At 46.4% G+C, this 13,805-nt stretch overlaps 1 protein-coding gene across 1 annotated transcript in view; it reads left to right on the top strand.

Moving 5' to 3' along the window:
* SLC25A20 (solute carrier family 25 member 20) overlaps positions 1 to 13,805 on the top strand; it is a 32,045-nt gene continuing 18,240 nt past the window's right edge. Inside the window, exons 1-3 of the mRNA XM_067754340.1 lie at positions 1 to 273; positions 6,790 to 6,882; positions 11,126 to 11,253. Of these exons, the coding sequence (XP_067610441.1) occupies positions 169 to 273; positions 6,790 to 6,882; positions 11,126 to 11,253 (326 nt within the window). The 5' untranslated portion in view covers positions 1 to 168. The remainder of the gene's footprint in view (positions 274 to 6,789; positions 6,883 to 11,125; positions 11,254 to 13,805) is intronic.

The raw sequence follows: 13,805 nt of genomic DNA, 5'->3' as shown, positions 1-13,805 counted from the left end.
GGCGGAAGCCGGGCCTGGCAGGCGGTCTAGGCCCTCCTCCCGACCTGCCCCGGGCTCATGCCCCTCCCACCTGAAAGTGGGTGAAAGGTCGGCGGCCGTGCCGCCGCGGCTGGGGCAGTGGAGCGGACCCCCTGGGAACCGACAGGCACGGCGACTGACGGACGTACCATGGCAGACCAGGCGAAGCCCATTAGCCCGCTCAAGAACCTGCTGGCCGGCGGCTTTGGAGGCATGTGCCTGGTGTTCGTGGGGCACCCACTGGACACGGTCAAGGTGCGAGGATGCTGGGGCGCGGGCTGGAGGGAGGAGGCCCGGGCAGGGCTTGGAATGTAGGGTCTCCCGCGAGGCTCGGTCTGGGATAGAAGCGGGGTCCGTGGGAGCTTCCGTGAGAAGTCTAGGGAATCTCCCTTTCGGGGGTCGGGGAAACTGTTCCTGCACCCCAGAGAGCTGGACGTTGCAGAGTGAGCAGCCTCTAACCGCCCACCAAGGGCTCTTGATTTTAAAAAAAAGTTCTCTGTTCGGAAGCCTCTTCTGATCTGGCGCCACTTCTTTGAGGATGGTAAAGAAAGAGCACCGCCCCGAAGCTCTGACTTCTGAAAACCCTAACATTATCAGCAAGGTTGAAAAAGGCATCTGTAAATCCCGCTTCAGGAAGAGAGCTAAAGACTGAGGCAAGGTTATTCCAGACATGTCTTTTGACACATTCCTCTGGGCCCAGAGTGCTCCATCACTCTCTCCTTTGAACCTTTCTTGACCATCTTCAGCCTGTCACCCCATGTTAGCCTGAGTGGCCTCCTGTGGGAAGCGATGATGTCCTCACTGACTGAGCTCCTTCCAGGGAAAGCAAGTGATCAGCTTTCCCAGGGCAAGGCTGATCCCCACAACAACCTGGTGAGGAAGCCGTGGTCAGATTGAGGCTCCAGGAAGGGGGAAACTCATCAGAGCTTGTTCCCTGCTTATCCTCACATTATGCATCAACTCTTTCCCCTGCAACACTTTCAGCAAGGCCTTGCTGGAGACCAGAGTCCATACCCTGTGACTTAGCATTCAAAGCTTCATCCTAGTTTTCTAACGTTATTTCTGCACACACTTGGAGGAAATTGACAGATCATGGCCAGGGTGAGCCTGTAGGGAGCAGGCATGAAGCCTGTGTAGGAGACTTATTGGAATGTTGGATTGGGTTTCCTCCACAGGGAAATTGCTTTGGGGACATTCTCCAGGCAAGTTTGGGCAGCAAGCTCTTTGCTGCCTTTCATCTAGGAGAGGATCTGGGGTCATTCTATCACAGGACCAGAATTAAGCAACTGGGCTGGTTTGGGCACTGTGAAACACAAAATCAGATGTTTATTCAGTAATTGGTAAATGCCATGTGTGTTAGGGCTTCCCAGACAGTGGTCGTTCTAAGCAGCACTGATGTAAGGGAGAAGAATTGTCTGGCCTCTCTACTCTTGATCTTGTTAGTTCTAGGCAGCTGGGGCCTCTCTTTAAAGAAAAACGAAACCCTGTTGCTCCCTAATACAAATGTTGCTCCTACCTCCATATCCTCTTGTCCTTCCTCCCCAATCAGATGTCATTCCCAGGAAGGGCCCGAGGACCTCTTTACTGAAATGGAAATGACTGAAAATGCTCACTGCATTTTTTTTTTTTTTTTTTTTACGTTACACGGGCCTCTCACTGTTGTGGCCTCTCCTGTTGCGGAGCACAGGCTCCAGACGCGCAGGCCCAGTGGCCATGGCTCACAGGCCCAGCCGCTCCGAGGCATATGTGATCTTCCCAGACCGGGGCATAAACCCGCGTCCCCTGCATCGGCAGGCGGACTCTCAAGCCACTGCATTTTTAATAGCCAGGAAGTCCCCTTTTAGCTTAAGCCAAAACCACAAATTGCCCACTACTGTCCTTTTGACCTCTAAGAGCCAGGTGGCCTCCAATCAAAGCTTGGCCTAGAGGCACTTTCAGAGGTCCGAGGCGACTAACTGTGGTCTGGGAAGGCAAGAGGTGCAGCACTTCAGTTTGGAAAGGCTTTATGGCACGTGATGAAGGGCTGGCTGAGTTCTGACGGGAGAAGTAGGGAGATCCAGACATTCTGGGTAGGGGGAAGGCAGGAGTGAAGGTGGATATAGGCTTGATAGTGGGAGCAGGCTGTAAAATAAGACCAGCCGTGGAGGACTTTAATGTTCTTGCTGGGCCTGGGTGGCGGATGTCATGATGAGACATGTGAGATTTATACAAAATCACAAAAAGGTATCAGGCAGAAGTTTTGGTCTATTTCTCTCTCTCTACTAACTTGGACAGGTTGTGCCTGACCATGGAGGATCTGAAGACCAAATAAGGGATTTTGGATGCAAAGCAGCGGGAGCCTCTAGACATTTCTACTGTTGTGTCCCATAAACTCCTCAGATATGCATGTCACCTCCATTGCCTAGAGAGTGAGTTCCTTAGTTTGGGACATAAGGCCTTAACAAAATCAAGAATGAAAAATTTAAAGTAATAGAGGAACAGCATGATGAAATGGTGTTCTTGGAAAAGTTAGTATGATAGCAACCTGAGAAGAATTAGGAAGCAGAACTCAGAGCAGGAAAAATAGCAAGGAAAAAGACTGCAGAAGTATATAACTGGGTGTATCAGTTGTCTCTGGCGGTGTAACAACTTATCCTAAAACTTAGTGGCTTAAAACAACAACAATAGGGACTTCCCTGGTGGTCCAGTGGTTGGGACTCTGTACTTCCACTGCGGGGGCCACGGTTCCATCCCTCGTCAGGGAGCTAGGATCCTGCATGCCGCACAGCATGGCCAAAAAATAATAATAATAAGTGTTATTATTAGGCGAGGATGTGGAGACCTCAGAACTCTTGTGCACTGTTGTTGGGAATGTAAAATTGTATAGTGACTGTGGAAAACAGTATGCCAGTTCCTCAAAAAATTAAAAATAGGATTACTATATGATCCAGCAATTCCATTTCTGGATATATACCCAAAAGAATTGAAAGCAGGGTCTTGAAGAGATATTTGTACACCCCTGTTCATAGCAGCATTATTCACAATAGCTGAAACATGGGAGCAACCCAAGTGTCCACAAATGGAAGAATGAATAAGGAAAATGTGGCATATACATACCATGGGGTGTTATTCAGCCTTAAAAAGAAGGAAATTCTGGGGCTTCCCTGGTGGCACAGTGGTTGAGAGTCCGCCTGCCGATGCAGGGGACACGGGTTCGAGCCCTGGTCCGGGAAGATCCCACATGCTGTGGAGCGGCTGGGCCCGTGAGCCATGGCCGCTGAGCCTGCGCTCCGCAATGGGAGAGGCCACAACAGTGAGAGGTCCGTGTAAAGCAAAAAAAAAAAAAAAAAAAAAGAAGGAAATTCTGACCTTGCAACCACATGGATGAATACTGTAAACATTAGGCTAAGTGAACTAATTTACTAATTAATAAACTAATTCAGTTTTATAAGGCAGAAAGAATTCTGGATGGTGGTGATGGTTGCACAACGTTATGAATGTATTTAATATCACTGAACTGTACACTTAAAAATGGTTGAGATGGTAAATTTTATGTGTATTTTATGACAGTAAAAAAAAAAAAAACAACCCAAACTGGGGGGATTTCCCTGGTGATCCAGTGGTTAAGACTCTGTGCCTCCACTGCAGGGGGCGCGGGTTCGATCCCTGGTCAGGGAACTTCCGCATGCCATGCAGTGTGGCCAAAAAAATAAAGAAATAAAAAATAAAATAAAATAGTTAAGGAAAAAAATGGGCAAAGGATCTGAATAGACATTTCTCCAAAGAAGATATACAAATGGCAATAAACACATGAAAAATATTCCACATCATTATCCATCATGAAAATGTAAATAAAAATCACAGTGAGATACCACCTAACACCCACTATGATGGCTATAATTGAAAATAAATAAATAACAGGTGATGGGATGTGGAGAAACTGGAACATTCATACAATGCTCTTTGGAAAACAGTCTGGCAGTTCCTGAAAAGGTTAAACATAGAGTTAGCATATGACCCAGCAATTCTCCTGTGATGGTTAATTTTATGTGTCAACTGGGCTGTGGGGTGTTCAGATGTTGGTCAAACATTGTTCTGGGTGTATCTGTGAGGGTGTTTTTGGATGAGATTAGCATTTAAGGTAGACTAAAGTAGATTGCCCTCCCTAATGTGGGTGGCCCTATTCCAGTCAGTTGAAGGCCTCAATAGAACAAAAAGCTGAAACTCCTCCCTCCTGACTGATTGAGCTGGGACATTGGTCTTTTCCTGCCTTTGGACTCAAACTGAAGCATTGGCTCTTCTTAGGTCTTGAGGCTACCAGCTTTTTTTTTTTTTAACACCTGTATTGGAGTATAATTGCTTTACAGTGTTGTGTTAGTTTCTCTGCCAGCTTTTGAACTGGGATTTGAACCATCAGCTCTCCTGGTTCTCAGGTCTTCAGACTTGAACTATCCTATTGACTTTCTTGGGTCTCCAGCTCACTGATTGCAGGTCTTAGGATTTGTCTGCCTCCATAATTGTGTGAGCCAATTCCTCATAACAAACAAACAAATAACTAAATCTACATGTCCTATTGGTTCTATTTCTCTGGATAATCTTGACCAATACAATTATGCTTGGGTAATATAATATCCAAGAGAATTGAAAACATAATATCCACACAAAAACCTGCACACAAAAGTTTATAGCACCATGATTCATAATAATAAAAGTGGAAAAAATGTAATTTGTCATTATCTGATGAGCAGATAAACAAAACATGGTATATTTGTACAGTGGAATACTATTTACCCATAAAAAGGAATGAAGGACTGATATATTCTACAACATAGATGAACTTTGAACACATTATGCTAAGTAAAAGAAGCCAAGTGTGAAAGACCACATATTGTATGATTTACTTATATGAAATATACAGAATAGGCAAATCCATAGAGATGGAAGCTATATTAGTAATTGCCAGGGGCTGAGAGAAGAGGGGAATGGGGAGTGACTACTAACGGGTGTGGTGTTTCTTTTTGGGGTGATGAAAATATTCTAAAACTGATTATAATGAAGGTTGCACAACTCTGCAAATACACTAAGAAGCACTTAACTGTATACTTTAAATGGGTGAATTTTATGGTATACGAATTATATCTTAATAAAGCTGTTTAAAAAAACCCAATACTGAACCAAAGACCCTCTCCTTCAACCAAAAGCAACAAAAAGATGCTGGCCAGGACTGTACTAATCTGAAGGATTGGCTTCTGTGTGGTTCATTCACCGGCTGGCAGTTAGTGCTGGCTGTTGTCAGGGGGCCTTCTTTCCTCCACACATGACCTCTTCAGACTGCTTGAGTATCCTCATAACATGGTGGCTGACTTTCCCCAAAGCAAATAACCTGAGATGAAGACAGGCAGAAGCTGACCTTTCTGTCACCTAGCCTTGGAGAAGTCACATAGCATCAAAACCACTACATTCTGTTCGATAGAAGTGAGTCACTGAGTCTGGCCCACATCCAAGGGGAGGGGAATTAGGATTAACCTTTTTTTTTTTTTTTTCCCTGTACTCGGGCCTCTCACTGTTGTGGCCTCTCCCGTTGCGGTGCACAGGCTCCAGACGCGCAGGCTCAGCGGCCATGGCTGACAGGCCTAGCCGCTCGGCGGCATGTGGGATCTTCCCAGACCGGGGCACGAACCCGTGTCCCCTGCATCGGCAGGTGGACTCTGAACCCCTGTGCCACCAGGGAAGCCCAGGATTAACTGAAGGGGAAGAGTATCAAAGAGTTAGTGGGCATATTTGAAAACCATCACACTGGGTAAGAATAGGTGAGGACTTGGCCTAGGAGAAGACTTCAGATGGAGAGAGGAAGAAATTAGGATTCTGGAAGACTCTTGAAGGAACTCTCCAAAAGCCTTGGTGCCTATGTGAATAAGAGGAGGAGAAGTAACAGGAAGTGGTCGGATGCTAGAGTTTCAAATCCTGAGAAAGAGGGTAGCCTGGTGGCTCTGGCACAAATGGGTGATTCATCAAAAGGATGAGATTCCGGAGGTGATATGAGTAGGGACAGCTTCTCCAGGCAGTTTGAAATGTAGCCCAAAAGGTGGGGAGAGAAGGTCTGAAGATGGCTGAGTAAAAGTCATCACTGAGCAGAAGCTGAAGCCCTGGAATCTGAGTTTTCTAAAAGGGATAGTGGAACAGATGAGTAGGGTACTTAGCCTTGGAGGACGCCTGGAGTAGAAAAGGAGACGAAGGAGTACCAAGAAGGGAGGTTTAAAGAGAGACAGTTTGAAGCATTGGATACACCAAAAGGTGGAGAAGGATGAGGACCAAGAAAAGTAGGATCAAATCCACCTCACTCCAAAATACCTTTGTTGAGCACCTTACCTAACCACCGACAAGGCACTTCAAATGGGTGTGGAGAGTGCCTAGAGCTGAACTGAGCTTTGCATTCACTGGCACATGATTTGAACTCAATAAACCCAGCCTCCTCATTTGTAAACTGGTAGTACCTATTCCACTGGATCATTGTGGGATCCATTAGATAAGAAATAAATAGCAAAAGTAAGTGGCTGAGGAAATCAGAGGAACTGTGACTCTCTCCAAAAGCGTGCTACTAATGACTTGTGAGTACAGGGTTTGAATAAACTGGAGGAAAGAGAAGTCTGAATCCAGCAGATAAAGTGAATGCTGAAGACATGCACAGAGGTGCAGCTTTCTCTGTTAAGAGTTTAGCAGACAGTTGGGCCATTGCTACCGACAGGCAGTTCTGATTCTGGGAAATGACTGTATTTTAACTTCTGGTTTCAGGTCCGACTGCAGACGCAGCCCCCAAATTTGCCTGGACAGCCTCCCATGTATTCTGGGACCTTTGACTGTTTCCAGAAGACTCTTATGAGAGAGGTACGGAATCTTGGTGCTGGGCATTTCTCTTATTCAGAGGAACAGTTTCACAGGGTTGATTTATTACTTCTCTGGGGGATAGGGTGACTTTGCGTAGTTCTGTTGGAGGTCTAGCCCACAGCTGTGGCGCTCTCACCGTGCCCTCCTATGCCCTCCTATTGTCATCGCTCTGGAGTCTTTAATAGTTCCAGCTACTGTTTTATGTGAATGACTGAAGCTAATAAAATGGTTCTAAAATGGTTCTCTCTTTTGGAAGGCATAATTTAGACCACAGGGAATTCATGAGGAATAGTTGGAGACGTGAAATAGAAGAAAATGCAAATCTGGATCAGTCAGTTTGACAGGGATCAGTGTCAGAAGTTCACATAAAATCTGGAGGAAGAGTCAGCCAGTCTGAGGAACAGTGAAAGAAGCTAGCAGAGTCTTCAAACCCCTAGACTAAACTAACTAAAGGAAACTAAATTGGTTTGAGGTTATTGAATTACATAGTGATTTTACAGATATTTCTTAAAGTGAAAACATGGGATTTTAAAAAAGGTTTAATTACTAGTGATGTTTATTTCTGACTTCATTAGCACATATGTGACAAGACCTTGTTGAGAATTTTTCCTTTGTTTCCTAAAATATAACTCTAATATGAATAAATATATATGTAGTGTTTATTAAATATACAGAAACTGAGAAGCGGGTGTCACCCAGATAAAGAGGGGATGCTGGTGATTGATGGACTCGGTCTGGGAGGAAAAGTTGTTCCCAGGGTTCATGCAGGACCCAGGCATGGGAGGAAGATTTTGAGGTGGAGTCTACCCAACCACCCATGCGTGAGACGGTGCTGCCTTTTCTTCTGTAAGGCTCTCTTCCTTCCATCAGCCCAGCATGGAGTCTGATCGGTGTCCAGTGGAGTCTTTGGGCTTCAAGTCAGCTAAGAGTTCTCTGCCTTTACAGAGAGGCAGGATTACATGCCTCTTGGTCAGCAAATGTTATTGAGGACCTATTCAGCTCCTGGGCAGTGTGCTGGGTGCTGGAGGCCTGGTGAGAATGGCTCATATAAACCCAACTCTCTGCAGAGTTGAATAGGCTTCCTTAGTTTATGTTTGTGCTTGTCTCTGGGTTTTGCTGTGCCAGATTGAGCTCTCTGCTTTCTGGTGCTGCCAGACGGGTCTTGGTTGTGCTGCATGGAACTGGGTAGGCCAGACAGTGGAAGGAAGGCTAGAGGAGTTGTTGGGAGGCGTGGGTTTGGCCCTCAGGCCTTGGGCATCCTCTCAGCCCAGGTGGGAAGCTGTGGGAGGGGCTTTTGGAGGGCTTTGTCACCTGCTGCTTTTGCAGATCCTTCTCAGAACTTTCTCTTCCTATTCACCTTTCCTATTTACCTCCTCTGCACTTTGTCCTTGGTGAGTCTGCTTACAGCCTGTAGCAGTGCTAGACCTTTGCAGGATCTGGGAGGAGTACTGACGGGTACAGTTGTGCCCCTTGAGTTCTGGAAAGAAGATGGGTTGTGAATGGCCAGGGTCTGTAGCAAGGCAGGTTCTCCAGCCTAGGTCTGTGGACCCTCTCAGTGTGCAACTCCACCCTATTTCTCCTGCTACTTTCTGTAGGGAGCAACTTTAACATTTTTTTGTGTTTTGTTTTAAAAATTGTCCCTTATTTGTATTAAAATGATGCAAGCACTTAGTTTGCTACTGAAGGACTTGTAACAAAGTAGCCCTCCCACCCCAATTCTCTAGAGGTTACTTTCAGCTCTCTCAGTTATTAATGCTGTTTTCTACCTAGATGCATACGTGTATTTTATACATTTAAAAATGTGTTTTAAAACTAACACGGGGACTTCCCTGGTGGTGCAGTGGTTAAGAATCCACCTGCCAATGCAGGGGACATGGGTTCGAGCCCTGGTCTGGGAAGATCCCACATGCCGTGGAGCAACTAAGCCCGTGCGCCACAACTACTGAGCCTGCTCTCTAGAGCCTATGAGCCACAACTACTGAAGCCCGTGCACCTAGAGCCCACGCTCCACAACAAGAGAAGCCACCGCAATGAGGAGCCCGCACATGGCAACAAAGAGTAGCCCCCGCTCGCCACAGCTAGAGAAAGCCCAGGTGCAGCAACAAAGACCCAATGCAGCCAAAAATAAATAAATAAATTTATTTTTTAAAAAATATAACTAACACAACATTGTAAAGCAATTATACTCCAATTAAAAAAAAGAGAGAAAAAAATGTGTTTTTGCTACCTATTTGTGGTAGATGATTTTAACTCTTGCATTCCTTATCACCTTTCTGCCCTGCCCATATAATTTTATCATACTTTGTGGTTTAGTACAATTCGGTGTTTTCATGATTACAACTTTATATGTGTTTTTCTCTGTTAACTAAGTAATGTTCTATGATGTGCATTTCATTTCTTGTACAACTTTTTGTTTTTCTTGAGGTTGGGTTAAAAATTGCATCAGTTTCGTTTGCTTGTGTTTCTTTGAATCTCTGCCTCTGTCATCCTGTACCCTAAATGCCCTGTAGAATGCCTTTTTGTTTGGTCTTCCACACTGCCTAAGTAGTTATAATCTGTTGTTCCAATGTTTATTGTTTTGCTTTGTTCTTCTTGGAAAAAACAAACTCTTCCTGGAGTCCTCTATCCTCATACTCCCACGTAGACTGGTTTCTTCCCAGGCCCACTGTACCAGACACCATCCTGGAAATCCCCTTCATCTCTCTTGGGCCAAACTCGTGGTGTCCTGGGTCCCATATCTTCCTCTTCCTTGATTTACTAACTTGTTTGGTTGGGATATCTATTTGTCTATTTATTGGCTACTACATAGTTGCTTTCATTATCAAACTGTACTAGTGAAAATTGATGTGCAGTCTTACTATTGTCTTTAACGATAAAAACCCCATGTCTTGGGCTTCCCTGGTGGCGCTGTGGTTAAGAATCCACCTGCCAATGCAGGGGACACGGGTTCGAGCCCTGGTCTGGGAAGATCCCACATGCCGCGGAGCAACTAAGCCCGTGAGCCACAACTACTGAGCCTGCGCGTCTGCAGCCTGTGCTCCGCAACAAGAGAGGCCGCGATACTGAGAGACCCGCGCACCGCGATGAAGAGTGGTCCCCACTTGCCACAGAGAAAGCCCTCGCACAGAAACGAAGACCCAACATAGCTAAAAATAAATAAATTAATTAATAAACTTGTTGCAATCATTTAAAAAAAAAAAAAAAAAAAAAACCCCATGTCTTTTTTTTGGGGGGGGCACACTGGGCGGCTTGAGTGATCTCAGTTTCCCGACCAGGGATTGAACCTGGGCCACAGCAGTGAAAGCCTGGAATCCTAACCACTAGGCCACCAGGGAACTCCCCTCATGTCTTAATACTTGGGAAATACAAAAATTTCGTACACCTCTAATGTCACCCCAAAGAAGTCACATTGTACATTCTGTTTTGTAGCCTGCTTTTTATTTATTTATTTATTTATGGCTGCATTGGGTCTTCTTTGCTGCATGTGGGCTTTCTCTGGTTGTGGCGAGTGGGGGTTACTCTTCATTGTGGTGTGTGGGCTGCTTATTGTGGTGGCTTCCCTTGTTGCGGAGCATGGGCTCTAGGCACGCAGGCTCAGTAGTTGTGGCTCGTGGGCTCTAGAGCGCAGGCTCAGTAGTTGTGACACACGGGCTTAGTTGCTCCACAGCATGTGGGATCTTCCTGGACCAGGGATCGAACCAGGGCTCGAACTCGTGTCCCCTGCATTGTTAGGCAGATTCTTAACCACTGCACCACCAGGGAAGTCCCTGTAGCCTGCTTTTTTTTCACTTAGTAGTCTCTTCTCATGTTACAATGTGATTTTTATGGCTATGTGATAGTCAGTTTATGGAATTCCCATAATGTGTCTCAATCTCCTATTTGAGAATTTTTAGGTTCATTCCAGAATTTTGCTACTTAATAAATTCCTGATGTCATTCTTTTCTATATCTGAGTATTTCCTTAGAATACATTTCTAGACAGAGAATTTTCTGATGAAAGTGTAAGCTACATATTTCCAGATTGCCTTCCAGAATAGGAGCTGTGTTCAGTTTCTCCAGCAGTGTATAAGAAGACAACTATTTGTGATAAATGTGGGAGTATTCTTCCTTTTAAAAGCTCTCCTTGCTTGGAGGGGAGGTGAGGGAAGGAGGCCACAGGTCAGAGGACACACTGCTTCCCTGTTTCAGTGATGTAAAAGTTAGCTGTGTCTGTAAACAGCTTCCACTTCTGTGATTCCTTGCAGGGCATCATGGGTCTATATCGGGGCATGGCCGCCCCCATCATTGGGGTCACCCCCATGTTTGCCGTGTGCTTCTTTGGGTTTGGTTTGGGGAAGAAACTGCAACAAAAACACCCAGAGGATGTGCTCAGGTGAGTACTTACAAGCCTGGAGGACTCAATGCTGTTCTGCCTGGTGGTGTGATACAGGTTAAGGGAAAGAACCTTGGCTGACAGGCAGTGACTGTCCTTCTGGGTCCCCAGGGCTAGCTCCTGGTTGCTTCACGTGAGGGAGGTACTTGAGTTTTCCTTTGCCCTGTGAACCGAAAGGGAAAAAGAAAAACTCAGATCCCTCCCCCACCCCCTTATTAGGTTGTCATAATTTCTTCTGTGAGGTAGTATCGCTTAACTCCACAGCATTGGGAGGTCTGAATGCTAAAATGTGTGTAAAGTGCCATGAAGGTACCTGGTGCTGCAGTAATGACAGCAGCAGCCTTGTTTCCCATCACCTGGTTGGGAGAAGGGAAGGTTCCAACTTTTGTTTTACTTCTTTTTTTTTTTTTTAATTATTTACTTACTTATTTTTGGCTACATTGGGTCTTCGCTGCTTCACGCAGGCTTCCTCTAGTTGCGGTGAGAGGGGGCCACTCTTCATTGTGGTGTGTGGGCTTCTCATTGCAGTGGCTTCTATTTTTGCGGAGCACGGGCTCTAGGCATGCAGGCTTCAGTAGTTGTGGCACACGGGCTCAGTGGTTGTGGCTCTTGGGCTCTAGAGTGCAGGCTCAGTAGTTGTGGCACACGGGCCTAGCCGCTCCGTGGCATGTGGGATCCTCCCGGACCAGGGCTCGAACCTGTGTTCCCTGCATTGTCAGGCGGATTCCTAACCACTGCACCACCAGGGAAGCCCTTCATTTTAATAACATAATTATTTCAGATATTGGTTTCTCTGGGTTTTTAAAAAATTTAATTAATTAATTTGGCTGCATTGGGTCTTTGTTGCTGTGCACGGGCTTTCTCTAGTTGTGGCAAGCGGGGGCTACTCTTCTTTGCAGTGCACGGGCTTCTCATTGCAGGGACTTCTCTTGTTGTGGAGCACGGGCTCTAGGTGCGTGGGCTCAGTAGTTGTGGTGTGCAGGCTTCAGTAGTTGTGGCATGCAGGTTCAGTAGTTGTGGCTTACGGGCTCTAGAGTGCAGGCTCAGTAGTTGTGGTGCACGGGCTTAGTTGTTCCGCAGCATGTGGGATCTTCCCGGACCAGGGCTTGAACCCGTGCCCCCTGCATTGGCAGACGGATTCTTAACCACTGCGGCACCAGGGAAGTCCCTGGTTTCTCTGTTAAAGTGAAATAAATTAGTATATTTCCTTTCAGTAAACTTTAAGTTAGATTTGGGTGTGAAGAGGCAGATGAGGCAGAATTATAGTTCAGAATTTACAAAGTAGTTAATGAAAACAGGCTTCTTGGGATGCAGGGGAATTCTGAGTTGAAACATGGGATGACAAGGCACACTCAGTCTGAGCCGTGCAGGCTGACAACTCCTGGGAGGGGCTGCAGGCAGCACAGGACCCTGGCTAGACTTGGGATTGGGAGCTCAAGGGAGGCAGCCCAGGGTGCCATGTGGTTGTCTTCTGTCACTACTTCAGGCCACAGCAGGCTGAGTAAGGGTCTGGACATAGATAGAAATGCTCATAATGTGAAACTCTATTTTTGGAGTCCTTGTGACCCTCTGAATGTGACCAGCTTCTATAAAAAGCCACAGGTGGCCCCAAATGTGGGTGTGTGGGGCTTCCTTTTGAAACTGTGTTTGACTGTTGGTAGTCCAAATGTCCTATGGACACATGTCCTCTTTGAGCACCTGGTCTTTTAGCTCATGTGCCAGCTCACAAGGGCCATTTACAAGAACCCCCGTGGGGTCACTGCTAGTACTTCAGCCTGTAGGTTGTATTCCCTATATTATGGTGTCAGTCCTCAGAGAAGCACCCTTCCTGCTTAAGCAAAGGTTGAGACACTCAGGTTCCTGCCCCCATAATCCTGCCGTGCTCTGAATCCTGAATGTCAACCCTGCCACCTTCCCCTCCCTGCAGTAGTGTTTGGGGACAGTATGGAAAGGAACATTACCAGGACCTTGGGTCCAGCACTCACAGATGCTTCCCTCATGTGGGGGTGAAGGGTGGCAGAATGGGCCACCCATGTAGGGTGTCTGCATGGTACCCTGTGCACACATAGACCCTGTTCAGAGGAAAGTCCTCAGTCCCGGGAGATGGAGGTATGTCCAGCCTAAGGTCTGGGCATACATGGAAGAACAGATGTTGGTCTCATGAGGGGAAGTTTTGTTGCTGAGAGGACTCCTCTTGGGGACAGCAGTGTGAACTGAGACTGTAAAGGAGGCCATGCATGAAAGCAAGTCTCCTGACTGTTGAACAGTCAGCTTGTGTGCTGGGCTTGCATGCCTGAGGTAGTTGTGTGAGTGCCTGGAAAAAACAGGACCATTGAGACTGGTGCCCTGGAAGGAAAGACCCGAAGTGGATGTCTCCCTTTCCCCATCTGACATCTGTTCTCTGGGTTTTGGGCTCCTTGTAGTGTGGGACAGGCCTGAAGGCTCAGCTATCAGAGGCTTGGGGTTAGGAGGGGCCTGCGGCCCAGGCAAGAAAGTGAAGTTTTTCAACAACATTTGCTAAATTGTGGGGACACTATTGAAATGCTAATTGT

This window comes from Pseudorca crassidens, chromosome 10, assembly GCF_039906515.1.
Source record: "Pseudorca crassidens isolate mPseCra1 chromosome 10, mPseCra1.hap1, whole genome shotgun sequence".
NCBI lineage: Eukaryota > Metazoa > Chordata > Mammalia > Artiodactyla > Delphinidae > Pseudorca > Pseudorca crassidens.
This window is presented reverse-complemented; position numbering and strand designations above follow the sequence as displayed.